General features: G+C 39.1%; 8 protein-coding genes across 9 annotated transcripts; 4 read left to right on the top strand and 4 right to left on the bottom strand.

The window, feature by feature from the left end:
• Nucleotides 1–2,034: 2,034 nt before the first annotated feature.
• Nucleotides 2,035–3,228, bottom strand: LOC106330164. Its single transcript, XM_013768696.1, has one exon. The coding sequence runs from the start codon at nt 3,226–3,228 to the stop codon at nt 2,035–2,037; it is 1,194 nt and encodes a 397-aa protein (XP_013624150.1).
• A 457-nt stretch (nt 3,229–3,685) lies between these two features.
• Nucleotides 3,686–6,527, bottom strand: LOC106332004 (arogenate dehydratase/prephenate dehydratase 2, chloroplastic-like). The gene is made up of 12 exons (XM_013770452.1): nt 6,226–6,527; nt 6,049–6,116; nt 5,445–5,537; nt 5,169–5,369; nt 5,012–5,092; nt 4,841–4,936; nt 4,681–4,758; nt 4,524–4,613; nt 4,371–4,423; nt 4,193–4,274; nt 4,046–4,118; nt 3,686–3,923 (listed from the first exon to the last, which is right to left on the bottom strand). Exons 1-11 carry the CDS (start codon nt 6,461–6,463, stop codon nt 4,059–4,061), a joined length of 1,140 nt encoding a protein of 379 aa, XP_013625906.1. The 5' UTR covers nt 6,464–6,527; the 3' UTR covers nt 3,686–3,923; nt 4,046–4,058.
• Nucleotides 6,528–7,848: 1,321 nt separating this feature from the next.
• Nucleotides 7,849–8,593, top strand: LOC106332509. The gene is made up of 3 exons (XM_013770975.1): nt 7,849–7,942; nt 8,043–8,121; nt 8,202–8,593. The coding sequence occupies exons 1-3, from the start codon at nt 7,937–7,939 to the stop codon at nt 8,510–8,512; spliced, it is 396 nt and encodes a 131-aa protein (XP_013626429.1). The 5' UTR covers nt 7,849–7,936; the 3' UTR covers nt 8,513–8,593.
• LOC106332510 (probable small nuclear ribonucleoprotein Sm D1) lies at nt 8,569–9,983 on the bottom strand. Its single transcript, XM_013770977.1, has 4 exons — nt 9,773–9,983; nt 9,597–9,673; nt 9,010–9,201; nt 8,569–8,914 (listed from the first exon to the last, which is right to left on the bottom strand). The coding sequence occupies exons 1-4, from the start codon at nt 9,784–9,786 to the stop codon at nt 8,841–8,843; spliced, it is 357 nt and encodes a 118-aa protein (XP_013626431.1). The 5' UTR covers nt 9,787–9,983; the 3' UTR covers nt 8,569–8,840.
• A 1,912-nt stretch (nt 9,984–11,895) lies between these two features.
• LOC106333684 (cytochrome b561 and DOMON domain-containing protein At3g07570-like) lies at nt 11,896–13,928 on the top strand. The gene is made up of 3 exons (XM_013772097.1): nt 11,896–12,121; nt 12,781–13,186; nt 13,658–13,928. Exons 1-3 carry the CDS (start codon nt 11,936–11,938, stop codon nt 13,786–13,788), a joined length of 723 nt encoding a protein of 240 aa, XP_013627551.1. The 5' UTR covers nt 11,896–11,935; the 3' UTR covers nt 13,789–13,928.
• A 505-nt stretch (nt 13,929–14,433) lies between these two features.
• On the bottom strand, nt 14,434–16,752 carry LOC106334625. Its single transcript, XM_013772942.1, has 7 exons — nt 16,380–16,752; nt 15,900–15,999; nt 15,753–15,815; nt 15,299–15,416; nt 15,131–15,213; nt 14,992–15,053; nt 14,434–14,917 (listed from the first exon to the last, which is right to left on the bottom strand). Exons 1-7 carry the CDS (start codon nt 16,598–16,600, stop codon nt 14,806–14,808), a joined length of 759 nt encoding a protein of 252 aa, XP_013628396.1. The 5' UTR covers nt 16,601–16,752; the 3' UTR covers nt 14,434–14,805.
• A 170-nt stretch (nt 16,753–16,922) lies between these two features.
• On the top strand, nt 16,923–18,814 carry LOC106334624 (peroxisomal membrane protein 13-like). Of its 2 annotated transcripts, XM_013772941.1 has the most exons (5): nt 16,923–17,051; nt 17,387–17,767; nt 17,807–17,979; nt 18,161–18,253; nt 18,331–18,774. In XM_013772941.1, exons 1-5 carry the CDS (start codon nt 17,039–17,041, stop codon nt 18,553–18,555), a joined length of 885 nt encoding a protein of 294 aa, XP_013628395.1. In that variant the 5' UTR covers nt 16,923–17,038; the 3' UTR covers nt 18,556–18,774. The 2 variants fall into 2 exon arrangements, with proteins under 2 accessions (XP_013628395.1, XP_013628394.1); XM_013772940.1 differs by having other exon boundaries at nt 17,387–17,979; nt 18,331–18,814.
• A 1,098-nt stretch (nt 18,815–19,912) lies between these two features.
• Nucleotides 19,913–22,639, top strand: LOC106334622 (formin-like protein 10). Its single transcript, XM_013772939.1, has 3 exons — nt 19,913–21,370; nt 21,585–21,820; nt 21,899–22,639. The coding sequence occupies exons 1-3, from the start codon at nt 20,011–20,013 to the stop codon at nt 22,460–22,462; spliced, it is 2,160 nt and encodes a 719-aa protein (XP_013628393.1). The 5' UTR covers nt 19,913–20,010; the 3' UTR covers nt 22,463–22,639.
• Nucleotides 22,640–23,798: the final 1,159 nt, after the last annotated feature.

The following is a 23,798-nucleotide window of genomic DNA, read 5'->3' as shown; positions in this document are numbered from 1 at the left end:
AACCTATATGATCCAAGCTCTTGCAAAGCCCATTTTCTCTAGTAAAATCTCCACAAAGTTCCACTCTACCCTGTCATAAGCCTTGGACATATCAGTTTTAATGGTCATTGAAGTTTCCCCAACCTTCTTGTTCGTTCTTAGGCCATGATCCATCTCGTGGGCCACAATGATGTTGTCTGTGATTAATCTACCTGCAACAAAGGCTCCTTGTGTATCAGAGACAATGTCTGGAAGGACTTGTTTCAATCTGTCGCAAATAATTCTCGAGATGATTTTATACTGAACAGAACATAGACTAATAGGTCTCATATCTTTCAGTTCAGCTGTATTGGGGACCTTTGGTATCTCAGCTGCGTGTGGTTCCATCCATCCGACATCACTGATGTAAGGAAGAAGCACTGCACTGCTTGGACGATTCTAGGACCAACTATGTGCCAATACTGTTGGTAGAAGCAGCCTGTTAGTCCATCTTCTCCAGGGGCGCTGCTCCCTTTCACTCCAAAGGCAGCTTTTCTGATATCTTCTGGAGTCACTGGTCTTGTTAGCAGCTCGTTCATAGTTGCAGTGACCTTAACCGGGAAACCTGAGAACAAGGCTTCCATATCATTCGGGTTGGTGCTCATAAAGAGGTCTCTGTAGAACTCCACTGCTATGTTGCCTTTAGAACCCTCAGAGTAGTGTTCATGTCCAGATAAGTCTCTTAGCATTAAGACTTTGTTCTTGAGTCTTCTTCCTCGTATTGTATTGTGGAAGAAAGCAGTATTTCTATCACCTTCTCTGAGCCATTCCACCCTGCTACGTTGCCTCCATAATCTTTCTTCTTCATTCAGAGCCACTAGGAGGTTATATTTTAAAGTCCTCATCATCTGAGCACTCGGAAACTGCTTAGCCATCTCCTTTTCCAGGTCCATTTTCAGTTGGTCGATCTTGGTTTTGGAATTGAGATTTTCAGTCCTTTTCAATTTAGCCAACTCTGTTCTACATCTTGCGATGCAGTCCATAATGCTAGCCTCTGAGTTCTCAGCATCAACACTCTTGCATCGAGCTATAGCTTCCTCAACCCCTTTCTTCCCGTACAGCCTTTTGTCGAAGAAGAATCTGCCTTTGTGTTTCTCCTCTACTTCCAGAGCGTTCAAGCGAAGGGGTCTATGATCTGATACTCTCATGTCCATGTACTCTGCTTTGGATCTTGGAAACAAGCGAAACCAAGCATCATTTCCAAAGCTCCTATCTAGTCTGCACTTGACCCAAACTTTGTCCCTCCAGCCTGTCCATGACTAGAAATTATCATGGCTTGTGTGTTCCTTGATTTTACACGTATCAGCCATATTTCTGAAGTCCCAGAAAGTACTTTCTTCTCTGATGGCTCCACCAAGCTTTTCATCATTGCTCCTTAGCTCATTAAAGTCTCCGATCAACATCCATGCCTCGTCTCTTTGTATACCAATACTCGAGAGACGATCCCAAACCAGTTTCCTCCTCCCCCTCACTGGGTCTCCATAGACGCACGTGAGATAGAAGGATAATGATCCCATAGTAACTCTTAGATCAATTATCCTGTCATCACTTGTCACGATATCAACAACATAACTCTTTTTCCACATAATAGCCACGCCTCCACTTCTCCCAAAAGGCTCAACTGTAAGCACCTTATCGTAACCCAAACTCATTTTCAAACTCTCCATGTAACTAGATTTTTGTTTAGTCTCCATTAGAAACAAGAAATCAGGAAAATACACCCGACGCATCTCCTTGATCCGTTGAACTGTCTCGGTGTTTCCAGCCCCTCGACAGTTCCAGCTCAGTATGCTCATTGGGGAAGCAGCGGCTTCAATACGGAAGCCACCGGATTAACTTGAGTTTGGTTTTGTTTCTTAGACCCTTCTCCTGTCGAGTATGTTGCTTTTCTCTTAGCCCTTCCTTCGCCTATGTCCTCTGAATTGTCTCCATTCCCGTTCTTCGTAGAAGCACCAGTTAGTAGACGGAGCCTTCTCTTCCAAGCCAAAGGTATGTTCCTTGGTTTCTTCTGAGTACTCATAGTCCTTGAAGCAGAAGGCTTACTAGAACCCCCATACAGAATCCCGTAGGACTTCCAGCATTCAGAGAATGTGTTGATGATGGTGTTGATGACTGTCCTGATCTGACCTCATCAATCTCACGTTGACCACGGAGGGATCTTGTCTTAGGAGTTTGCTCAGCTCCCGTGGAGGAGATATATTGAAGTTGCTCTCCCTCTTTGTCGTAGCAGAAGACCATCCCGGCGCCTTTTAACAAGTCTGTGGTGAAGGCAGGACGGTAGTTGCGTTCTTTCTCCTTTTTCTCTTGGATGCTTTGATTGACTCTCTCAATTCTAGCTCTTCGCTCAGTAGGATCAGCATGTGAGATGTACAACATGGCACTTTGTTGTTCTTCTTTCGAGAGTTCAGGGAACAAGGGAGGAAAGCCAGGTGGCCCTTCCAAGAGACGTGTTTCCTGTGTAGAGACCTCTTTGCCTTTTCCTTTGTCTGTATCACTTAGTAGAGGTTTTGGAGCAGACGCTGGTAGCCTAGGAGCATGGTGTTGTTTCTTTAGCATCGGGCACCGGGCCTTCTCATGAGTCAGTCTTAGACAATGAAAACACTTTTTTCTGAGCTTCTCATACTCAAAGGTGATGTAGACACTTTTACCGCCTGGTATGTTGAGGACTTTCTCATCTCTTGCAGGTTTAGAGATATCAAAAATCACTTGAGCCCTGATAAAATCTGCCTTCTGAGACACCTTAGGGTCGTAGGCTACCTCCTTCACGAAGCCAATTGCCTCAGCCAACATGTGCATCGTATCAAGCGTGTAGAAGTTACACAGGATGTTTCTAATGCGCACCCAGACATCAAACTTAGTGAGAAAATCTTCTGGTGGCGACTCGGTCCATCTTTCCAAGAGCATGGTCCAATGATTGAAAGACCAAGGGCGATCATTCAGCACGGTTTGGAGATCCTCTTCACGCTTGAAGATAAACTGCAACTTCTCTCTAGAGAGAGCGATTCCTCTCACTCTGCCCACCACTCTCCAGTGCTTTGGCATCTTTTCTATCATGCGTGACATGGCCTGGCATTCCGGGTTTAGTAGCCTGCCAAGCAAACTACATTTGTTCTCTTCAAATACCCTAAAGCGGGGCTCATCAGGGAGGCTGATCGGTTCATCATCTTCCAGTGACATTGCTTTCATCACAGAGTTAAGCTCCATAGCCATTGGTAGCTTACGTTTGTCGTCGTCTCAGGAGAACCACCGTGTCTTGCTTTGTTTAGGTAATAGGTCAATCACGAGTGATTGGCGGTGAACTTTAATGTTGCTTATTTCGGATGCCTTTTTTTGCGAAATCATAATGATGATTGGGAGTATTGAGCAAACAAAAGACACAAATTTGGGAAGTTTCCTGTTTAAAAATATTGGCGGTAGAGGAAAAGAAAAGAAATAATAAGGAAAATTCAAACTTGTCCGAAAAGGTACCGTAGCAAAAGCCGGTAATTATGCTCTACTCACAAAAGAGAGAGGAGGTAATTAAATACTCAGATCGCCGGAAAAGATTTCCGGTTGAGAGCCAAAAAAAAGGAGCCAAAGAATGAACTCTCGTTCGTTTTTATTAAAATTGGAATATGGATCGACATTTGAGTTTTATTTTAATTCAATTTTGGAAAATCATCGTCTCTATTTATGGATGCAAACACCATAAAAGTGTATATAGGTTCTTTAATCTTGTTTTTGAATATATGACTCTGTTTTAATCCTGTTTTTTGATATCTTACTATTCTTACTTCTAAAACAACAGAGCTTATCTTCTAAAGAAGAAACGATTAAAATTAAGGAAACTGGAGAGCAATGTCTCGCAAGGTGAACCGGTGACTCCTTGGCCGTCACCATATGTCAAAAGCTCTTATACATTGGATCTGCATAGCAATGTTTTCAAAGATTAATGCTAATATGTAGACTGATGTTAATATGGTGAAATGAATTTGACAGTCACAGAGATTTCTCTGCACTTTGCAATGCAAACCAATGAACTACTTACATGTTGGAAATGATTAGAGCATTGTAGTGTCCACTGGATAGCTTCCCAGTACCCGCAAAAAAGTAGCAAATTCCTGTAGGATTAAAAAAAACAAGAGCCTTGGTGATATTCTACTTTCACCAAGTAAAAAAGAAACGAAGGCTTTACCTCGAGATGCCTAAGTGCGTTTTGAGCAACTTCATCAGCCATAGATGCTTCGAAGTCCACATAGAAAAGATAATCAAAGTATCTGCCAAGCAAATAACAGAGAAAATCCTTCAATCATTGTTAAGAAACTGTGAGTTTGTTACAAGAGACAAAAGGAGCGGTTTGTGAGGGAGATTACTTTAGCCCACCAGATGCTCGCATAGGGGTTTTCCTTAAAGGGCGGCTTTCCATCTGACCGAATCCACAAGGAACAAGGAACTGATTGTTAGCAATGAGAACTAGACTCCTTATAAACAAAAAGGCTGCACAAGATTTGAGTGTACTAACTGACCTTTGTGAGATTGATTTGCCTAAGTGCAAACACAGCAAGTGCTTTGAAAAGCACTCCAGGCCCTTCCTCCAACGAGAAAACTATACTTGTCTACAAGCAGATCAAAGTCACTTTATCCATTTGCCAAATATTAGAGAAATAAATTAGGGCTTCTCACCTTAAAAAGTTTGTTAGTTCCAGGGATAATAGGTTCCCTTGCGAGCATCAGAAACCTCGTAACGTTATCAGAGTCATCCTAAATTGAATTGAACTTCACAATCAAATAAAACCACAAGTGTAAAAAATCATGGTAAAGGCAAAAGAAAACTCTAAAAAACCTGGATATCTTCAGCAACTACGCTCAATCCATATATCTTTGCAGCTTTGGCGCTGGCAACTGCTGCTGCATCACTCAAACCTTCTAATGCAATTAGCTGCAAAATTAATAAGCTCCTATAGTAAGCTAATGAGCATATATATAATCATTACTTGAAAAACATAAAACTAACCTTTGCAGCACCAGCAGTGTCATCTACCGCTTCTCTGACCAATCCCAATCTAGTCAACGTGTTTTCACATTGAGCTAGAGCCTGATCCAAAGCTTTTAGTTCATACCAAGAGACGAAAAATTAAAAATCCACAAAGACATGTGATGTGGTGTACTACCTGTGGATGGCTTAACACTCTTCTCAAACCGTCAAGCTTTACACCATGGTTAGCCAACAAACAGTGACGAACAGCTAACTTAACTTCCCCAACAATATGCAGATTGTGTCTCAGCAAAAGATCGTAGTTTCGATGGATGCTTCCACCCAAAGAGTTCTCAATTGGCAAAACTGCTCGGTCAACAAGCCACCGCTCAACCGCCTAAAACAAGAACACAAAGGTTGGTGTAATAGAAAAACCAAGCTCAATAGTTAGTTATTGGTGTGAGATTGTAACCTCAAATGCAGTGTCAAACTCTTCGCAGGGAACAGCTTCACAGTTTGGATATGCCTTCTCAGCTGCTGATTCACTGTACGCACCTCTTACTCCGTATTTAAGTGGCACATAAACGAAAAGATTTATCTTGAACGATATTTATAAAAATCGGTTTATACATTCAAAATCTCAGTCTAGTTGTCCGTCTAATCAATAATCCCCGTAAAATAATAATAATATTATTTTATAACTTCTGGGGTATACATGAGAGGCTAAGAGCGTGTTTATTGCAGGTCTGCGTAATATAAAATACAGTCTCTTAGCTAAGAGATGTCTCTTATATCTCTTATTTAAGAGATGATGTCTAAGTTAAAAGTTAAGAGACTGTATCTTATATTACGCTAAGAACGCTAGCCTAAAAGAAACATGCTCTTAAATTAATCCGGAAAAAGTGGTATGGATGGACTGTCACTACAAATTGAATAAGTCGGTTCCATATACGCGCGTGGCCACAAAATGAACTGTTGCTTAGCACCCTAGAGGGAGCCAACCACTGCTAGACCACCACCTTGTGGTTACCTAAAAGCAATTAGTGCCTAGTAATTTATTTTAACATTGATGTTACCTGATAGGCTACACGAACACGGGAGCCGTTGGAGACAGGTTCCGCGAGCTGGTTTGATGATAAGGCCTCTGATATTTCAAAAACCGACAGAACACAAAGACAAACACTAGCCAGTTACCAACAAAGTCGATGCTAATTCAAGCTAATGTCTAGGAAAGTGAAAATTCGAATTCGTACTAGGAAGGAGAGGTGATTCTTCAGGAATATTCTTTACTTCCAGAGCTCTCACGGAGTTTTCTTTGCCATGTTCGTTGCCTTCACGGAGTGATGACGATACAGATATGAAACGGCGTAGTTTTGGTGATCTGTAGCTGAGTCGGATGGCAGCGTTTGGATTGCGATGGGATGGTGAGATGTTTCTGGAGGTTCCAGTGTGAAGATGAGTGGCGAGTGATCGAACAGTGTGCACCGCCATTGACGTCGACGACACAGAGGAGGATGAAGTATCAAAGAGAAAAGAAAAAAAAACTGAACACAAATCAGAACGCAACACTTTTGAGACGGCGTTTTAGATGGACGCATTTATGGAGTTGACCATAATGGGCCACATTACATTAGTGTCAGTAGAAAAGGTTTCTTCAATTATGTTGATGGGCCAAACTGATTTAATATATCGGCCCATGAGATATTTGATTTTTATTCTTCCCTTTTTATTGATTTTGAAGTTGGTTCAGTATTTCAAACATCAATATTTTATGTTTGTGTTGTGGTTCTTTTTTTTTTTGCTTTAAAAACTATAAGTCTATAACTATGGTTCCATATGTTGATGTTTTTTTTTTTTTTTTTTTTGACAACAACACTGGTTAGACAACTAGAACCATTTCTTTTTTTATAAAGATTTGACTGTTTCATAAAACTGGAAAATCGAATATGACTACCGACCTTACATATTGCAAGTCAAGCATATAGTATTTGATTAATACAAATTGATGTCAGGTTAGCAGTCAAACCAATCTTATTTTTGATTAAGTATAGGAAGAAGATAGAGGGAAACATGCACCCTAGAGGAGACCAAGACTTGGACACACTTGTTCAATTAATTATTTTGTATGCGCAACTGGATAGTAAACCTATTAACGATTAAGACTATAATTCTTGAGCCATGCATAGTATATGTTTACAATATAGTACATTATGTATTATTTGGTATGATTTTTTGACCCAATCAAATAAGTATTTTTATAATCTTTTAAAATTGTTCCACTAATTGTTACGTAAGCACAACTGGATGATAAGAAAAAACTAATTAATCATCATTGTGCAGATATTGACTAAAAATATAATTCTTGAGCCATGGATATATAAAACAATTAGACAATGGTATCACTTATTCTAATAAAATATTAATTTTTTTTAGCAACATAAAATATAAAAGTGTTTAATCCTTGAAATATTGTTAAAGGTTATTTCAAAATTGAGATATTTCTTCATAACTAAATGAAATATTCCGAGAGATATGAGATAACTTTGAAGAAGTATCTTAAGTCTTGAAATACCAAAAATGTATATATTAGAATTTTATTTTAATCTTTGCAAAACTATAGTGAAGATACACTAGGAACTATTTAATCTGATTATTGACCTAATCAGCAACGATTTTCCTAAACTAAAAAAATTGACAAAGAAGCTTGTATGAATTGTCAACTAGAACAAATAAAACAAGTAAGGAACGACGATATGAAAGTCGAAATTCAAACTATCCTATTCCGTTGGTGCATGACAATGACTCATTGAAAAAAATCCACACACTTATTTATACTTCCTCAAATTTGTTTATCTGGAGAAACCCAATAATTTACTAGCAACATCCCATCAAACGTTTAAAAGCGAACTCTCAAGCTAATCATCTCTGATCATTCACAATACCGGTCGTGAAGAAGACAAGAACATGAAGGTATGTATGTGTACTCAATAAAAAGTACCAACTAGGATACTTTTATGCGTGTGAAATAGACTTCTCTTGTGATGTTAAGTGGTTTTCTAATCGTGTGCAGCAAAAGATCCTGATAAGAATCTCTATGACTGATGATAAAACACGAGCAAAAGCAATGAAAACTGCGGTTCAATTTCAAGGTAACAACGATACAAAACCATACGTAATTCACTTCTCATAATCCTTGTTGAATCTAAAGAGCTAAAGCAATGGTCTACAGGCGTGTTAGGTGCGGAAATAAAGGGAGATCACAGGAACCAGATTGAAGTTACCGGTGTTGAAGTCGACATGATCTGTCTAACCAACACACTGAGGAAGAAAGTAGCCTTTGCGGAGCTTGTAAGCGTAAACAAAGTCGAACCACCAAAGAAACCCGAGGAGAAAAAGCCAGAGCCATGTTATCAACCATGGCATTATGTATATGGTGTGCCATCTTCCTATCCACACCCATGTGATCCCTACGGGTACAACGGAAAGGGCTACACCGAGGAACCCGTCTACAATCACGAACCCAATTGCAGGATCATGTGAAAAGACTTATGGAAAAAATAAAACAGTTTTTTCTATACAGTAAGATTTGTCACATGAATAAAAAAAAGCATTGAGCTCCAAAACCACGCAATAGCTAATACTTGTACAAGCTCTCATAACATGAAAAAGCTAAATTTTCTATATCCATGAAATTTCCATTACATAGTAACATTCTTACGAGCGTTAATCATACCATTTTTCCTAATCAGATGTTCCCATTGCAAGATACATAATTCAATACATTCTCCTACTACAAATTCAGACACAAAAAGGGTTCCTCTTCCTCCTACAGAACTCACTCACATTAAAACTTTTCCCAGTGCTGCACTTAACGACCTCTGCCTCCACGAGCACCACCACGGCCACGACCACCACGTCCACGGCCTCGTCCAACAGGCTTCCCTAAGAACGAAAAAAGGAATAAACTGATTGATAAAAACAGTCTTATTATGGTTGTACAAACTTATATATCAAAATGAAGGGATAATTATTATTACCAGCAACAGGCTTCTTAGGTTTAAGACGAGGAGTGTCTTCAACAAGTAAAGTCTCCAAATTCAAGCTATCAGGAAGAATGTAGTAGCGTATGTTGTTACCCCTCAAGCTTAGATGATCCATTGTCACTGGGTTCTTCCCTTTAAGGCTCATTTTAACCGTCTTCAAGTGAGTGTTCATGCTCACATCAACACCTGCCCCAAAACATCGAGCTTTAACTTCAGCTAATAATATAATCACAGTCAGGCGGCCGACTCAACTGTTAGTGATCTTGGGGCAAAAAACTTTTTTTTTTACTCTCTAAAATTTATATACAGATAATATTAATATTTTGTATATTTTGTATATATATATATCAATCAAATAATTTTGGACAATTTTAAATTTTGTTTATTATATTTATAATTTTTTATATATATAAAAATATGGATTTATAAAAAATTGGATCCCTTAATTATTATTATAGTGGGGACACGGTAGCTTTGCACAGCTTGTCCCCTTATTAAGCCGGCCCTGATCACAGTGATGCGATTAAAGCCAATAATTCAAACTGAAATTTAATCAACGGATCAGCTAAAATAGAGCGTACCAGTGATGGTTCCATGGACCACGGTCCCGTTCCTGAGCTCGATCGACACAGTTTCGTTGTTCAACTTCATCAAAAACCTATTCGATCCAGTAAAAACCAAATCGAAACAAACAAATCAGCTCAGACGAACAAGAATGGGAATGTAATCCATAGCTGACGAGAATCGAAACAAGTACCTGACGAGCTTCATCGTTGGGTGTGAAGAGAGCGAATCTGTGAAACCCTCAAAACCCTTCTTCGGCAGTGAGACCTCGGAATAGTAGCAGGCACGGCTCCGGACTCCAAGTTTGGGCCGAAAAGAGATATAAAAAGGCCCATTAGTCTCTAGTCCATCCGGATATTCCCAAGGCCTTGGCTTATTTATATTCCGGGTCTGACCGGAAGTTAAATCACTAACCAGTGATGATTCAACAGCAGGCTACAAAATCTTACAACCTAACCGGCAAATTGATAGAAAACGGACCAGATTTTAATTCCTTGAACAAGTGTTTGAAAGAGATTAAAAAAGTCAAAATGACGAATGGAGATGATACAAAGAAAATAACTCGTGGTCTTACAGACAAACTCGTTGCTGAATAGTTTCTCTCTATATTTTCTTTCTAATTTCTCCCCGTATTTTTCTGTGTCTTCTCATCATTGAATGCTCATCTATTTATATTCCCCTTGACCCGCTTTTCCTATTTCGTAGTTGTTGTGTGTCAGAGGATTGGTTCAGCGATCATCATTGTATTTTTACTTTCGTAGGTTTATACCTATGATCGGCCGTCTGTACAGCCTACGCCATTAGGCATCTGTTCCTTGCGAGCGCCGAGGGTTTATCGATCCAGCTGCACCGGTCATTTGTTATTGGGCTTCTTCTTTCATGTCCGACTCGTGAGTGGGCCGAAGGCCCATTCTCCAACAGACACATCCAAGGGATTACAGAGCTGAAGTGCACCGAGGATTGCTGACAACAAGAACTTCGAGTCCTAGACACCTTGTTCTGCTGATGGAGAACTCATTAGGCTAGTGGAGTGGGGTGCTTGTTGAGATAGCGGAACCGATTAATTATGAACAAAACTTAGGTTCACCCCTTAAATTCATATCACCCTTTATAATCAATAATGAAAGTGACACATAGATTATTAATTAAAAACATTAAATTAAATAAGAATAGCTACAAAAAATAAAAACGCTAATTTTAACGACGCTAACGCTTCCAGCAAAACCCTAACCCCTAAATCTTAAATTCTAAACCCTATACCCTAAACCCTAATCCTAGACCCTAAACCCAAATTATATACCTTAAACCCAAAAAATAGACTATAAACCTAAATCCTATATTCTAAACTCAAGTCTTAGACCCTAAATCCAAACCGTAAACCTTAACCCAAACCCTATAACATCTAAGTTTGGGGTTTGAGTTTAGGGTTTACCGTTTGGGTTTTAGGTCTAGGATTTGGGTTTAGGGAATAGGTTTTGGATTTAGAATTTACGGTTTGGGTTTAGGATTTACCGTTTGGACTTATAGTTAAGGTTTTGGGTTTAAGGTATATAATTTGGGTTTAAGATTTACGGTTTGGGTGTAGGGTCTACGACTTGGGTTTAGCGTATAGAGTTTAGGTTTATAGTCTAGTTTTTGGGTTTAGGGTATATAATTTGGGTTTAGGGTCTAGGATTAGGGTTTAGGGTATAGGGTTTGGGTTTAGGGGTTTGGATTTGGATTTAGAATTTAGGGTTTAGAATTTAAGATTTAGGATTTAGGGTTTAGCTAGAAGCGTTAGCGTCGTTAAAATTACCGTTTTTATTTTTTGTAGTTATTTTTTATTTAATTTAATGTTCTTTAATTAATAACATATGTTTCACTTTGATTGGTCTTAAATGGTGGACTGAATTTAAAGGTTTATGTCCATTAATTATTAGTGACTTTTCTCTGTTTTCGGTAGAATAAAGAAGATTTATTTTTGTTGTTTCAAGTCGTTTCCTCTGGTCCCCGAAAGTGTAAAAACCAAAAACCAAAAACCACAAGGTTTGATAATTAACAGTGACAACATTTTTCGTGATTAGTTTACAAAATGCATCGCTCCTTCAAATGTATTTCTCTCTTAAGAAATAGATATGATATTGAGAGATAGACACGGTCGTTTGAAGTCGATGGACTTAGTAAGATAGAAGAACGTGTAGAAGTAGTACAAGCATTAAAAGCAGTACACATTATTGAATTATTCAACTGTTTCTGCTCACACTATCTCACACACTACATATATATAAAGTCATTTTCATCGGTAATTATTCTGATCATGCCATTTATTTCTTTTTACGTTCATTATTGATATTAAGAGAGAGAGATAACGAAGAAGATGAAGCTTTGTTCTGTTTCTTTCATCTCCAGCTTAATAGCTCTTCAGCTTCTACCTCTGTTCACCATAGTTAATGGTCAGCAAGCTACGGATTCGTGCAATTCAACTCTACCTCTCAAGGACCTCGCCTTCGACTCGAGCCACCAATGCGTGGAAGTTTGGAGAGTCCAGAATTACATCCTCCGAGTAAGTCACATATTCATTTCCAAATTTGAAATGTTTTCATAGATTCCGAAAGAGTATATGGAGCTGCATTAGACAAAAATAATAATAATGATAATTAAGTCTCTTTATTTTGTTGTAGACATATAGTTAAATCAGATATAGTATACGTTTTGCCGTGTTGGAACTGTGGTTATTCTTCGCATCATACTATATTTCCTTTTTGAGAACTTATTTATCATTTGAGTTTCTATTTCGTCATACAATTACAAATATGTTATATACGTGATTAGTAATCTTCTATATACCCATTTATGAAGTAGTGAAAATATAAAATATATATACTTTTTGAAAATTACATTCAACGAAATAACGCTCTAGATTCATCTTATATTTTTGCATGTATCCTGCGATAGCAACATTTTGTAATTTGGCATTTTCTTATTGAAAATCATTTATATACTTGCATTTACCAAATTAAAATGAATATACAAATATATTTTTAAGTGAATGTACATTTATAAAAAAAAATGCATTCAATGAAATAACGCTCTAGATTTCATCGTACATTTTACATGTCTCCTGTAATAGCAACATTTTGTAATTTGTCATTTTCTTAAAGAAACTAATTTGTTGATTTACATTTACCAACTTAACTAATTTTTAAATTTTGGCGCGCATAGTATGCTAGAACGGTGGAAAACACATGGAGTTTCATACTATCGGCGCCTGATTCCAGTGCTTACATCGGGATCGGATTCTCGACCACCGGTCAGATGGTCGGAAGCAGCGCAGTGGTCGGGTGGATTACTTCCGACAGCAGGAGCGGAAGCGCGAAACAGTACTTACTCGGAGGGAAATCACCTGGTGGAGTGATACCTGACCAAGGAGATCTCAAGATCATCAACGGCTCGTTAAAGATTGAGTCAGTGTCGTCGCGTCTTTACCTGAGTTTCCAGTTGACGGCTGAGCTGCCGCGGGAGAGGCTTCTTTACGCTAGGGGACCTGCCGAATTCTTCCCATCTTCGCCGGACTTTAGGTTGAGGGAACACCAGTTCATGACCACCACGACCATTAATTATAATACAGGTAATCTTTCTTTCTATTTTAAAATATCAGCTTGTTTAAATTACTAAATTAGGTAAAGTCAATCTTGAAATATTAATCTGTTAGTTGAAATATTAATCACGTATCAATGGATATATAAAAACATATTAATCACGTATCAATGGATATATATATATATATATAAGGATATATAAAAATATTTGTGACGAATAAAAAGTACATTTGTGTTTGGTACAAGATTGTACTTGGCTTCTGAACAGCGTGCCGCAAACCTTAATCCAAATCATTTGAACCCTACCCGAGTCATGCCTAATACTTGTGTAGTTGTGTGTTGTAACATGCCAAGAGTCCCTCCTCTATGCAACGTCAAATAAATAAATTAACTCATTAATAATTATAGAGTCCCTCTATGAATTGCAATAATTTAATTTTATTATGTTCCTACTCGAGTAAATAATCTACTTATCTTCCATTTTTTGTTGCTTGGAATAGGACCTGCTACATTTGGACCAACCATGTCTCCAGGTCCAGGGTCGTCCCCGCCTTCTCCTTCATCTGCCTACGGCCTCTCACCGTCTCTTCTCTTCTTTTTCATGGGCCTCGTAGCTCTCAAATTTTACTAATTTCCTTGTTTCATATTTTCCCTCTGTTTTCATCCCCGTGTTATCTAATTCATGCATTGTTGATTTATAATTATGAGAGAAATATAACATGTATTTGTGGCCTTGCATTGTTGTGGAAGAAGTTTGTGCGTATTGTGATTTTTTCGTGTGAGATTTACTTCGTATTTCGCTTACAAAAAAAAATGTACTTCGTATTTTCTCAAGTATTATACCATCAATCTGTTTGTCGTGCTTGAATATGGAACCGCAACACTTGTGAACTAATTTTCCAAGGATACATGTTTAACGTAATCTTCCCATGACAGAAGTATTCACCATTTCTTGATGTAACAAGGGGGTTCTCTAGTGTTTCTTTAAGGTAACTTGCTTCACACGACACATGTTTTTACTTTTGTTCTATAGATAGAAAACGAATTTAAACGACAGAAATATTTTATAATCCAACTGCTTATTTACACACACTTATAATTCCATTAGTTTCATCTTTCAGATCCAGAGACGAGAGAGAGAAGAGAAGATGAAGTCATAAAAGAGATTAGATCCCAACAGTGACATTTCTCATGTATTTGCGTCTTCTTGTAGGTTGAGAGAGTTAGGCTCCTGGAAGCTTCCAAGCCAAAATTGGACCAGACTTGCATGTTGTAATACAGAACATTCAGCTTTATTATTACAAGAAATAATGAGTACATTCGTTTCCTTCTACACTTAACATTTAACAACTCAGCACCATCTGTAGGATAGATCTCAAACTTTTTAGTTTGAAACCAAATTTACACAGACTTTAACCATAACAGTAGAAATCTATTCACATCCTAAACGACAGTACAACTCTACTCACATGTATCAAATCACCATTTGCTAAAAAAACCATCCAGAGACGACTGAAACTGCAAAAGAGACAGACTAGTAGTAACTCTATGAGTAAGTAGAAAACCACCATCCTATCTTCATTGATCCTGGTGTGGAGAGAGTACTTTTTTCGTCAGAACCAAACCATATATGACTCTATAAGATCCATCAAGACTTCTTTTGATGAGGCGGGCGAGGGAGGATTGAGTTAGCCAGCTCTTCGTTCACCTTCACAGGAAGTGGTGGCATCTGCTTCATAACCTCTGGCATGTCATTCAAGCTGCAACACAAAATTGTTCAAATCAAAAATGACATGGAAATGATCTTATAGATAGTATTGAATGAATGTATTACTCGTTCAAGATTGAGAGGATGTTGTCCCTAGCTTTGCACAAAATATTAACGTTCTCATGTATCTGCAAAGAGAAGAAAGAAACAAATCAAATAAACTATACAAAACTCTACAAGGTGAAAAGTGGGAAGTTGCATTCACCTGGAAAGCTGAGAAGTTTGTGGAAACTTGGTTGAACATCTGAGCATTTTGTTCGAGAAGATCTCCACTCACACCACCAATAGCTGCACAGAAGACAAGACACTTATGTTTGATGATTTAACCTTGAAAGCAAAAAAAAAAAAAAAAATTCTTGGAGACAAAACAAACCTTTATATGAAATGCCATCATCAGTATCTAGAGGCATCATAGGAGGAGCATATGAAGGACCATTCGGATGCACATTCATATGAGATGAGGACTTGGCTGAAGAATCTGTTGTCTTTTCCTGCAAATAAATATGTGAAGACAGAGATTCATTTGCTGATTTTAGACTTCTAAAAACATCATAAGACGACCCAATAAACTTTAACCGTCCAAAACCACAAGTAAATTACTAAAAGTTCAAGCTAGCTAGAAGAACCCAATCATTCTTTTATTTATAGCTTCACTATAGCTATAGCCTGAGATTTTAAGGGCTATATACAATTTATTAAAAGTTTATATACATTTTTTTTTTTTTTTTACAAATTTGCGTTTTTCCCTAAATTTTGCAAATGTTTCAACAGGACCGGCCCTGCTTCGCTAGTATAAAAACCGCACACATGAATAAAATTCCACATACTTTCTTATCTTTGCTCTTCCTTGAGGAATGATCTTCTTTCCTACGCTTTCCATTTTCTTTTTTCTGTAAATCCATCAATCAGTGCACTCTCAGTACTGAACAAAGCCAAAGATTAAGAAGAGTGATCAAGAACAAAGAGAAACTTACAGTCATCCATCTACAACGCAAAGCAACATCTCTAACAGTTTTATCCTTCATTTTCATTGCAATCTTGGCATAACGAACAATCGTTGGCTCTGAGGCGTACCTGTATATATAAACATCAATCATTAACAAGGGCTCATACATAATCAGTATTCTAAAAATACGGTCTAGGAGTAAGCGGTTTTTAGAACCATTTTTTTCTAAAATATTTGGTTTATGCGTCTCCAAAATCAATAATCTTATATAAATCGCCTAATTAACGCCTAGCGATTTCTTAAGTACATAATTAACCATTACCTAGCCGATTAGACCACTCATCCTCCAATTAAACTACAAAACATATCATTCAACCTGAAACTACATTAAAAAAAACTGAACTTAAAACACATCCAAAGATCACTGCTTCTCTACACATGAACCTCACGAAAGCTAACAATTCAAACTTTACATCTAAAACGAAGAGACAGAGAGAAAGAAGAGTACTTTGCGAGCAAATCTTCCAATAAAGATTGCTCCTCATGAGTCCAATCAACAGAGATCCCTGGATTATGCCTCAACGCGCTTATCGTCTCTGAATTATCCACCGTCGTATTGCCACCATTATCCACCGAATTTACAGCAGCTCCATTCGCCGCCGGAGACACCTTCTGCGCCGCCGACGAACCTTCCTGATTGTTCCCCGGCGGATTCGCGCTCGCCGCCATCAACGCCAAATCTCTCGATTCCAAAAATTCGCTTCCTTTCTTAGAAGATTACACCGGAGAGTGTCAATTTTCGGACAATTCCGGGATTCAGACAGGACAGGAACAGAGAGATGGGAGAGATAATCCGACCGTCTAATAATAATGGAATATTTTGTAATGAAAAAAAATTCATTTTTTTAATAATTTTCATATTTATCCTTTCTCGGCTTTTTTTTTTTTTTTTCTATTTTAGTTATTACGTGGCCTTTTCTGGAAAGGATCGAAACTACAGGGGCTAAAATATAATAATATCCTAAAAGAAGAAAGTAATCATTTTTGTTATCTCCTCTCATTTCGAGGTCCCTCCTCATCTGTCTTCTTCTTCTTCTTCTTCCTCCTCTCTCCGCGCTTGAGGTTAGGCGTCGGAGATTACCAAAAAGCTCTCGAATCCTCTCCCCTATGGCTACATCAGGTTAGTCTATTCATAAAGCTTTCGCCTTTCTAAATCTTTCACGGATCGAATCATCATCATCCTCTTGCAGCTCTGTTCGCTCGTGTTGTTCCCCGCTTCGAAAAAATCATGAAAGTGAGAACATTTCGTCGTATACGTGATTGAATTAGTGTTTTATTCAATCAATTTGATCTCTTTTACCTGTGGATCTATTCTGTTGGCTCTTCTTGATTGCAATTTGATGCTCTGTTTTTTTTACGGATTGCAATTTGATGCTCTGTTTTTTACGGATTGCAATTTGATTCCTTTTCATATTCAAGTTAGAGTAATAACTTTAGTTTTGTGGCGGGATGTAGGTGGAAGTCCTCCTAAGCCTTGGGAACAAGAAGGGAACAACAACAACACATCTGGGCCTAAGCCCTTCAGGCCTCCTTCGAACACCAGCACTGCTGATTCCGTCGAGGCCTCTGGCACAGCGAATCCAGGCGAGCTGGTTTCGTCTGTTAACAGGACTAACACCGCCGCTACAATGAATGGATTGACTAGGCCTGTGCCGAGTAGGCCTTGGGAGCAGCAGCAAACTTATGGAAGCACTTACGGTGGTGGTTATGGTTCAAACCTAGGTATGAACTCCGGGTATGGATCGGGTACATATGGTTCGGGTCTAGGTGGGTATGGTTCGTCGTATGGGGGTGGAATGTATGGTGGTAGTAGCATGTATAATAGAGGAGGGTATGGTGGTGGTGGTGGGATGTATGGGAGTTCAGGGATGTATGGTGGTGGTGGGATGTATAACAGCAGTTTTGGTGGCGGTTATGGTATGGGCATGGGGACTGGTATGGGTATGGGGATGGGTATGGGAATGAGTCCTTACGGTGGTCAAGATCCTAATGATCCTTTTAATCAGCCTCCATCTCCTCCAGGCTTCTGGATATCATTTCTCCGTGTGGTATGGTTCATCCATTCATGTTTGTGTTGTTTAAAGAATCAAAGAACTTGGCAAGTTTAAAGAGTTCTGTATGTGTTCTAAAAATCGGACATAAACAAAACGATTTGCGCCTAATCACCGACTAGCGATTTCTTGAGCATTGGTGTATAACATAAAGCGTTTGTGTTTTGGTTGATGACAGATGCAAGGTGCTGTGAATTTCTTTGGCCGTGTAGCGATGCTGATAGACCAAAACACACAGGCTTTTCATATGTTCATGTCTGCCCTTCTCCAGGTTCCTTTTTTTGTCTTCTATTTAGTTTGTCTTGGTTTTGTTGTTTCTAAGTGTTAACCATTTGTCTCATCTCACAGCTATTTGATCGTGGTGGTATGTTATATGGAGAGTTAGCAAGGTTTGTATTGCGTATGCTTGGGGTGAGAACAAAGCCTAGAAAGATGCAGCAGCCACCACAAGGGCCTAATGGACTCCCTTTACCACACCAGCCACATGGTAACCAGAACTACATTGAGGGTCCTAAAGGTGGGGCTGCACCAGGTGGTGGCGGTGGTGGTTGGGATAATGTATGGGGTAACTAAGTTGCTTCTTCCATTAAGCCAAATCCTTCAACGTTGCTATGAATACACAAATGGTAATCAGTTGGTTATGAGTAGATTGTGCAGTACGAAAGCCTAATGTTTGTTTGCAAATTGAGTCTCTCTCTCATCTCAGCTTTGTGGTTATGTGATAAACAAGTTGCAGATATTTATGTCGAACTCAATAAAATGGAAAGTGAAGTTGTAAGAGTTTCAAAGACATATCTGTTTGTAATTCATATAATATTATTGGATTCTCTTCTTTCTGTTGACTGGATTAGAAACAACAGTGTTGATCGGTTAAGTGTTCTCCACTTGCTAATACAAAACATTGAAGCATATTCTAGAATACATCCTTTACATGCAGCTTGCCTTCAATCAAATACAGCTGGGTAACAGATTGATGCTTCATCCTCGTGCAGGCAGTCTCCGTTGTGGTGGTCCTATAACCATAACTTCTTCTGTCCCCTGACTCCTGAGTGTGATATATATATATATATACTCTGTGTAATCTAAACATTATCATCAAATCTATCAACGGTAATAATATTGGAGATGGAGAAAAACGTTTGATGAAAATGCTCATTGGTGTCATGGATTAGACAAAATTTAGACTCTGAAGCCAGCTGATGTACTAGGATGGGACCTGTTTCTGTTGGATTTGACATTTGCTCACATGATGATTTGCTTTTGTCTGGATCGGACACTTGCTCATGATTTTCACTAACATTAAGATAAAGTCAGGTAACTTGTCTTCGCTGTTTAAATTTGTAGTTACAGAAATTTCAAGATTTTTGTTATCTTGGTCTACTTCCAAAGTGGTCTGATTCATCATCCTAACATGCATCTTCTTCAAATCCCATTTGGAAAAAAACCCCACTAAAATTACATTGTAGTTCGCAGTAGGGACTGTAGGAAGAGTAAATCTTGTCTCAAGACTATGGAGTGAAAAGTTGTATCCTTGGATGTTGTGAAGTAGTTGGACTTTTGCATATTAATTCTTCCACCAATGTTTATACAGCACAAGTCTTCAGCTACGAGTTTGTGTTCACATATGATTCTTCATCCTCTTTCTTATTGTTGGTAACATAGGAAAAACAACGGTATCTATCTATCTAGCAGCAGAAATGTTTTTATCTTAGTTGTTTTCCTCATAGATAAAGGTGTCATCACCTTTAATAATCATTTTGCATAGAAAGACAAAGATGCCAGTACAGAAGACGTTAAAAGTCAAAAAGATTCTTTTTGAAAAGAGAGGTCCCAGATTTGTTTTCACGTAATTATTGCATTTCATATACGTTCTTCCCTTTCCCTATTAGTTTCACCTTTTACATAAATTTTTATTTTTAATTCAATATATGTATATTACCTTAAATCTTCTTCTCTTTTTACACTATCATAGTGTCACTCACTAACTCTTCATCCTCCTCAGATAGTGCGCGCATTGCAGAACACACAATGAAAGGACTTCGCTACGTCATCATCATCTTCTCCCTGCTATCATACGCTTCCTCTCGCTTATCTTGCGCCTCACCGCCCACTTTCACTCGCCGTCACCTCTCACAAGCTCCTGTAACCGGCGGCTTGCCGTTCTTCCCAGCTTACGGCTCACCTTCCCCTCCTCCCCCGACGCCTCTGCCTCCTCCTCCCGCCCCCGCGGACCTCACATTCCCCGCGAACATCTCGGCACTAGTCCTCCCTAGCTCCCCAAAACAACACACTGCTTCAAGAACACTCCTAATCCCGGTTATCTCCGCCGTCCTCGCCGCCGCAACGGCAATCATCCTCGCCTTGTTCCTGTACGGAAGGTGGAGAGTGCAGACCCGTCGTCACGAATCCAAGAACTTAGCTTCTGAAAATAACCCACCCGAACAAGCTCCTCCTCCATGTCCCCCTCCAAGAAACACAACTGAAAACAAACTCTCTGTTGTTTCAGCTTCAGCTTCCGTGTCACGTTTCGTCAAACCCGAGTCGCCGGAGATCTCTCCTCTCCCGCCATTGCCGTCTCGTAGCTTCCTCAAAGAGGAAGAAGAGGACGACGACTTCTACTCGCCTCAAGCGTCTCTAGCCAGCAAAGAACAGAGGAAAAACCCCTACAGTAACTTCTCCCCCTCTCCCTCCTCAGCCTCTGTTTTTCCGGCGTCGCCGGAGAGACAGGTGAGAGACAACAAAAGAGCGTTCACCCTCTGGAACCAGAGCATAGGCTTCCCTCGAGTCTCCTCTGCTTCCACTTCACCGGAGAGAGGCGTGATCAAGACACCAGACGCTTACGCTCGTTCCTCCATCCACTCTTCGGTCTCCACCACGCCGGAGCGGTTCTTCCCGAAGGTTCTCGAAACTTCGCCGCCGAGGTGGAACGATCTCAGTCGAAACGTCAAGTCTTTGTTCCTTTCTAGAGAAACTGAGCTTGATTCAGCTGAACAGTGCAGATCGGCGGCTGTTCATCCTCCTCCGCGACGGCCACCGCCTCCCACGCCGGTGCCACCTCCTCTTGCTCCGCCGTCACAGTCTTTTATGGCGCAGAAACTATCTTCCTCGGAGTTGCCACAGAGTTGTTGTTGGGAAGAAACAACAGAACGACCAAAGCCAAAGACGAAACCTCTGCCTTTCCGACCAAGTTCTTGTCGGAAAAACACATGGGACAGTACCAAGTTCAACTCTTTAAACGTTAATCCAAAGCAGAGAAGTCTGAGCTGCGATCTTCCAATGCTGAATCAAGAAAGCAGAGTTTTAGATCCAAGAAAGTGTCAGAGTGTTGCTCTTCTACTTACAAGACTTGATCTCACCACAAATGATGTTCTTCAGGCACTTCAAGATGGTAAAATCATCAGTTACAAAGCTTAGTTCAGTTACAAACGAGCTGAACTAAGCTTTGTTTGTGTTTCAAAAAAACAAAGCTTAGTTTAGCTCGTTTCCGATGGGGCATGAATAATATATAAGGAACTTCGGCTAATCCACTTATAGTCGATTGGTTTTAAGTTCGGTTTGTTTTCAATTGTATTGAGTTGAATCTGACTTGTAAATTGAATCAGGTCACTATGAAGCACTTGGAGTTGAGCTTCTTGAGAGTTTATCAAGAATAGCACCGAGTGAAGAAGAAGAAAAGAAGTTGAAGAGCTATAGTGATGCCAAGCTTGCCCCACCAGAGAGGTTTCTCCAGGAACTGCTTAATGTACCGTTTGTGTTCAAACGCGCTGATGCATTGCTCTCTGTTGCTACTTTTGGTTCCAAGATTCAACACTTGAAACAATCATTTAGCGTTATACAGGTATATAACAAAGCTGAACTTAAAAAGAGACAAGTACATGTTGTTCGTAAGCTTATGTCTATATGATTCTTTTGGTAGGCTGCTTGCGAGGAGCTAAGGAACACCAAAACGTTATTGAAACTTCTTGAAGCTGTCTTTGAGAGAGGAACAAATAGCCTTGAGGCGCTTTTCGAGCTTGTTGGAAGAACCAATATCTTGCATTCTGTTGTGCACAACATCATAGAATCAGAAGGCATCAAAGGGTTACAAGCTGTTGGAAGTCTCAGTTCAGTACTTGTGGATGTCAAGAAAGCTGCAGAGATGGACTACGGTGTTCTGAGAAGCCAAGTGTTCGACATTTACCAAGGAGTCAAGAAAGTTAGCGAGGTTCTTCTGCTGCTGAATGGCGAGAATGGAGATGGTGAAGAACAAGAGTGGTGGGCTTTTAGAGAGTCGATGACACGGTTCTTGGAAACGGCTGTTGAGGAGATTAAAAAGATTGAAACAATAGAAGGTTGTGTGGTCTCTGCAGTGAAAGAGGTCACAGAGTATTTCCATGGAGATTCAGCAAAGGAGGAAGCTCAGGTGTTGAGAGTATTCGTGGTTGTGAGAGACTTTCTGTGCATTCTAGATGATGTATGCAAGGAGATGGATGCGAGTTAAGAAGAGAGTACTCTGGCTTAGGTTTCCAAGACTGAGGATGAAGTTGTGTTGCCTAGTAGTTATGTACTTGTATGTATGTATGAAATGTTGGAAGCTATGATTGTATTTAGAGGGATGCAAACTTTTACAAACACGTGCCTTGAACACATTTTATATTTCATCACATCTTTTAATTCGCTTGTAATAATCATCCACAAATTCTCATCTAGTAGTAATTGATATAGCTGAATTTGAGTATTTCTTACAAGTAATTAAACTAATAAAATTAGAATGATTCTGTAAGCATATCTAGGATCTGATTATATGTTTTTGAGGTTTGATAAATTCGGATACTAGATAAATTATTTACACATGGTTTATGCTAAATATCAATCAGCCTTGAAACTGATTCATTGAAATTCATGATTGAAATCTATATTCTAGTATTGCTAAAATCAGCATTGAAACTGATTCATTGAAATTCATGCTTGAAATCTATATTCTAGTATTGCTAAAATCAGTCTTGAAACTGATTGAGTGATTAATAGATCTTTTTATTGAGTGATTAATAAAATTCATTGATTGTTAAACCCTAATTTCATGATTAATTGAATTCGTTTTTGCTAGACTTTGATAAACCATAATATTATGAGCACATATAAATAGTATTGCTGAGACTTGCTAGAAATTGACTGATTGATTAAATGCCTTTAAGATTGATAGTCTCATTGTCCTCACGAGATTGAAATCCGAATTGATTGTTTTTAAGAGTAAGGCCGCATGAAAATTATACCTAAATATTGAGTGATATATGATTTGAGATGTCGAAAATCAACCTGGATTTTGCTGCCATAAATCTTTCTGGAGATAATTATTTACGGTGGGCATTGGATACAAAGACTATCCTAAAGTCAAAAAGACTTGGTGAATGTATCATAGAAGAAAATAATGCCAATGAGAAAGATTGATACAAAGCAATATTAATTATTAGCCATCATCTTATTAAGAGTCTCAAAGATCAGTATCTCACTATAGAGAATCCTCTAGACCTTTGGACAGAGTTAAAAATCGAGATATGATCACCAAAGAACGGTGTTATTATCAAATGCCCTATTTGATTGGAGGAATCCCAGATACCAGGACTATAAGTCCGTGGATGAGTCTATTGCTAGCTGGGCAAAATAATGGATTACTGATCAGAAACAGTGAATTGAGACCTCCTGGATTAACCCTATTACCTGATACCAATAAGGCCGCAGAAAAAGAAAAAAAAAGTAACCACGTCCAGAATGATAGACCACACGGTCATGGCCGTGGAGGGTGGAAAGGACGTGGCCATGGCCACTATAACACATTT

This window comes from Brassica oleracea, chromosome C3 (assembly GCF_000695525.1).
Source record: "Brassica oleracea var. oleracea cultivar TO1000 chromosome C3, BOL, whole genome shotgun sequence".
Lineage (NCBI taxonomy): Eukaryota > Viridiplantae > Streptophyta > Magnoliopsida > Brassicales > Brassicaceae > Brassica > Brassica oleracea.
The sequence above is the reverse complement of the archived record's forward strand: the minus strand, read 5'-3'. Positions and strand labels throughout refer to the sequence as shown.

Coding starts and splice junctions, on each gene's coding strand:
- LOC106334625 (XM_013772942.1), bottom strand. CDS start 16,600: ATGGCGGCGAGCGCGAATCCGCCGGGGAACAATCAGGAAGGTTCGTCG. Junction 15,214..15,298: donor TGATGGCATTTCATATAAAG/GTTTGTTTTGTC, acceptor TCTTCTGTGCAG/CTATTGGTGGTGTGAGTGGA. Junction 15,054..15,130: donor CAAACTTCTCAGCTTTCCAG/GTGAATGCAACT, acceptor TTCTCTTTGCAG/ATACATGAGAACGTTAATAT.
- LOC106334624 (XM_013772940.1), top strand. Junction 17,980..18,160: donor GGATATCATTTCTCCGTGTG/GTATGGTTCATC, acceptor GGTTGATGACAG/ATGCAAGGTGCTGTGAATTT. Junction 18,254..18,330: donor TCATGTCTGCCCTTCTCCAG/GTTCCTTTTTTT, acceptor CTCATCTCACAG/CTATTTGATCGTGGTGGTAT.
- LOC106332509 (XM_013770975.1), top strand. Junction 8,122..8,201: donor AACTGCGGTTCAATTTCAAG/GTAACAACGATA, acceptor AATGGTCTACAG/GCGTGTTAGGTGCGGAAATA.
- LOC106332510 (XM_013770977.1), bottom strand. Junction 9,202..9,596: donor GGTCCATGGAACCATCACTG/GTACGCTCTATT, acceptor GTTTTGGGGCAG/GTGTTGATGTGAGCATGAAC. Junction 8,915..9,009: donor ACCTAAGAAGCCTGTTGCTG/GTAATAATAATT, acceptor TTTCGTTCTTAG/GGAAGCCTGTTGGACGAGGC.
- LOC106330164 (XM_013768696.1), bottom strand. CDS start 3,228: ATGGCTATGGAGCTTAACTCTGTGATGAAAGCAATGTCACTGGAAGAT.
- LOC106333684 (XM_013772097.1), top strand. CDS start 11,936: ATGAAGCTTTGTTCTGTTTCTTTCATCTCCAGCTTAATAGCTCTTCAG. Junction 12,122..12,780: donor TCCAGAATTACATCCTCCGA/GTAAGTCACATA, acceptor TGGCGCGCATAG/TATGCTAGAACGGTGGAAAA. Junction 13,187..13,657: donor GACCATTAATTATAATACAG/GTAATCTTTCTT, acceptor TGCTTGGAATAG/GACCTGCTACATTTGGACCA.
- LOC106332004 (XM_013770452.1), bottom strand. CDS start 6,463: ATGGCGGTGCACACTGTTCGATCACTCGCCACTCATCTTCACACTGGA. Junction 4,614..4,680: donor GAACTAACAAACTTTTTAAG/GTGAGAAGCCCT, acceptor ATCTGCTTGTAG/ACAAGTATAGTTTTCTCGTT. Junction 4,424..4,523: donor GGCAAATCAATCTCACAAAG/GTCAGTTAGTAC, acceptor GGATTCGGTCAG/ATGGAAAGCCGCCCTTTAAG.
- LOC106334622 (XM_013772939.1), top strand. CDS start 20,011: ATGAAAGGACTTCGCTACGTCATCATCATCTTCTCCCTGCTATCATAC. Junction 21,371..21,584: donor TCTTCAGGCACTTCAAGATG/GTAAAATCATCA, acceptor AAATTGAATCAG/GTCACTATGAAGCACTTGGA. Junction 21,821..21,898: donor AATCATTTAGCGTTATACAG/GTATATAACAAA, acceptor TTCTTTTGGTAG/GCTGCTTGCGAGGAGCTAAG.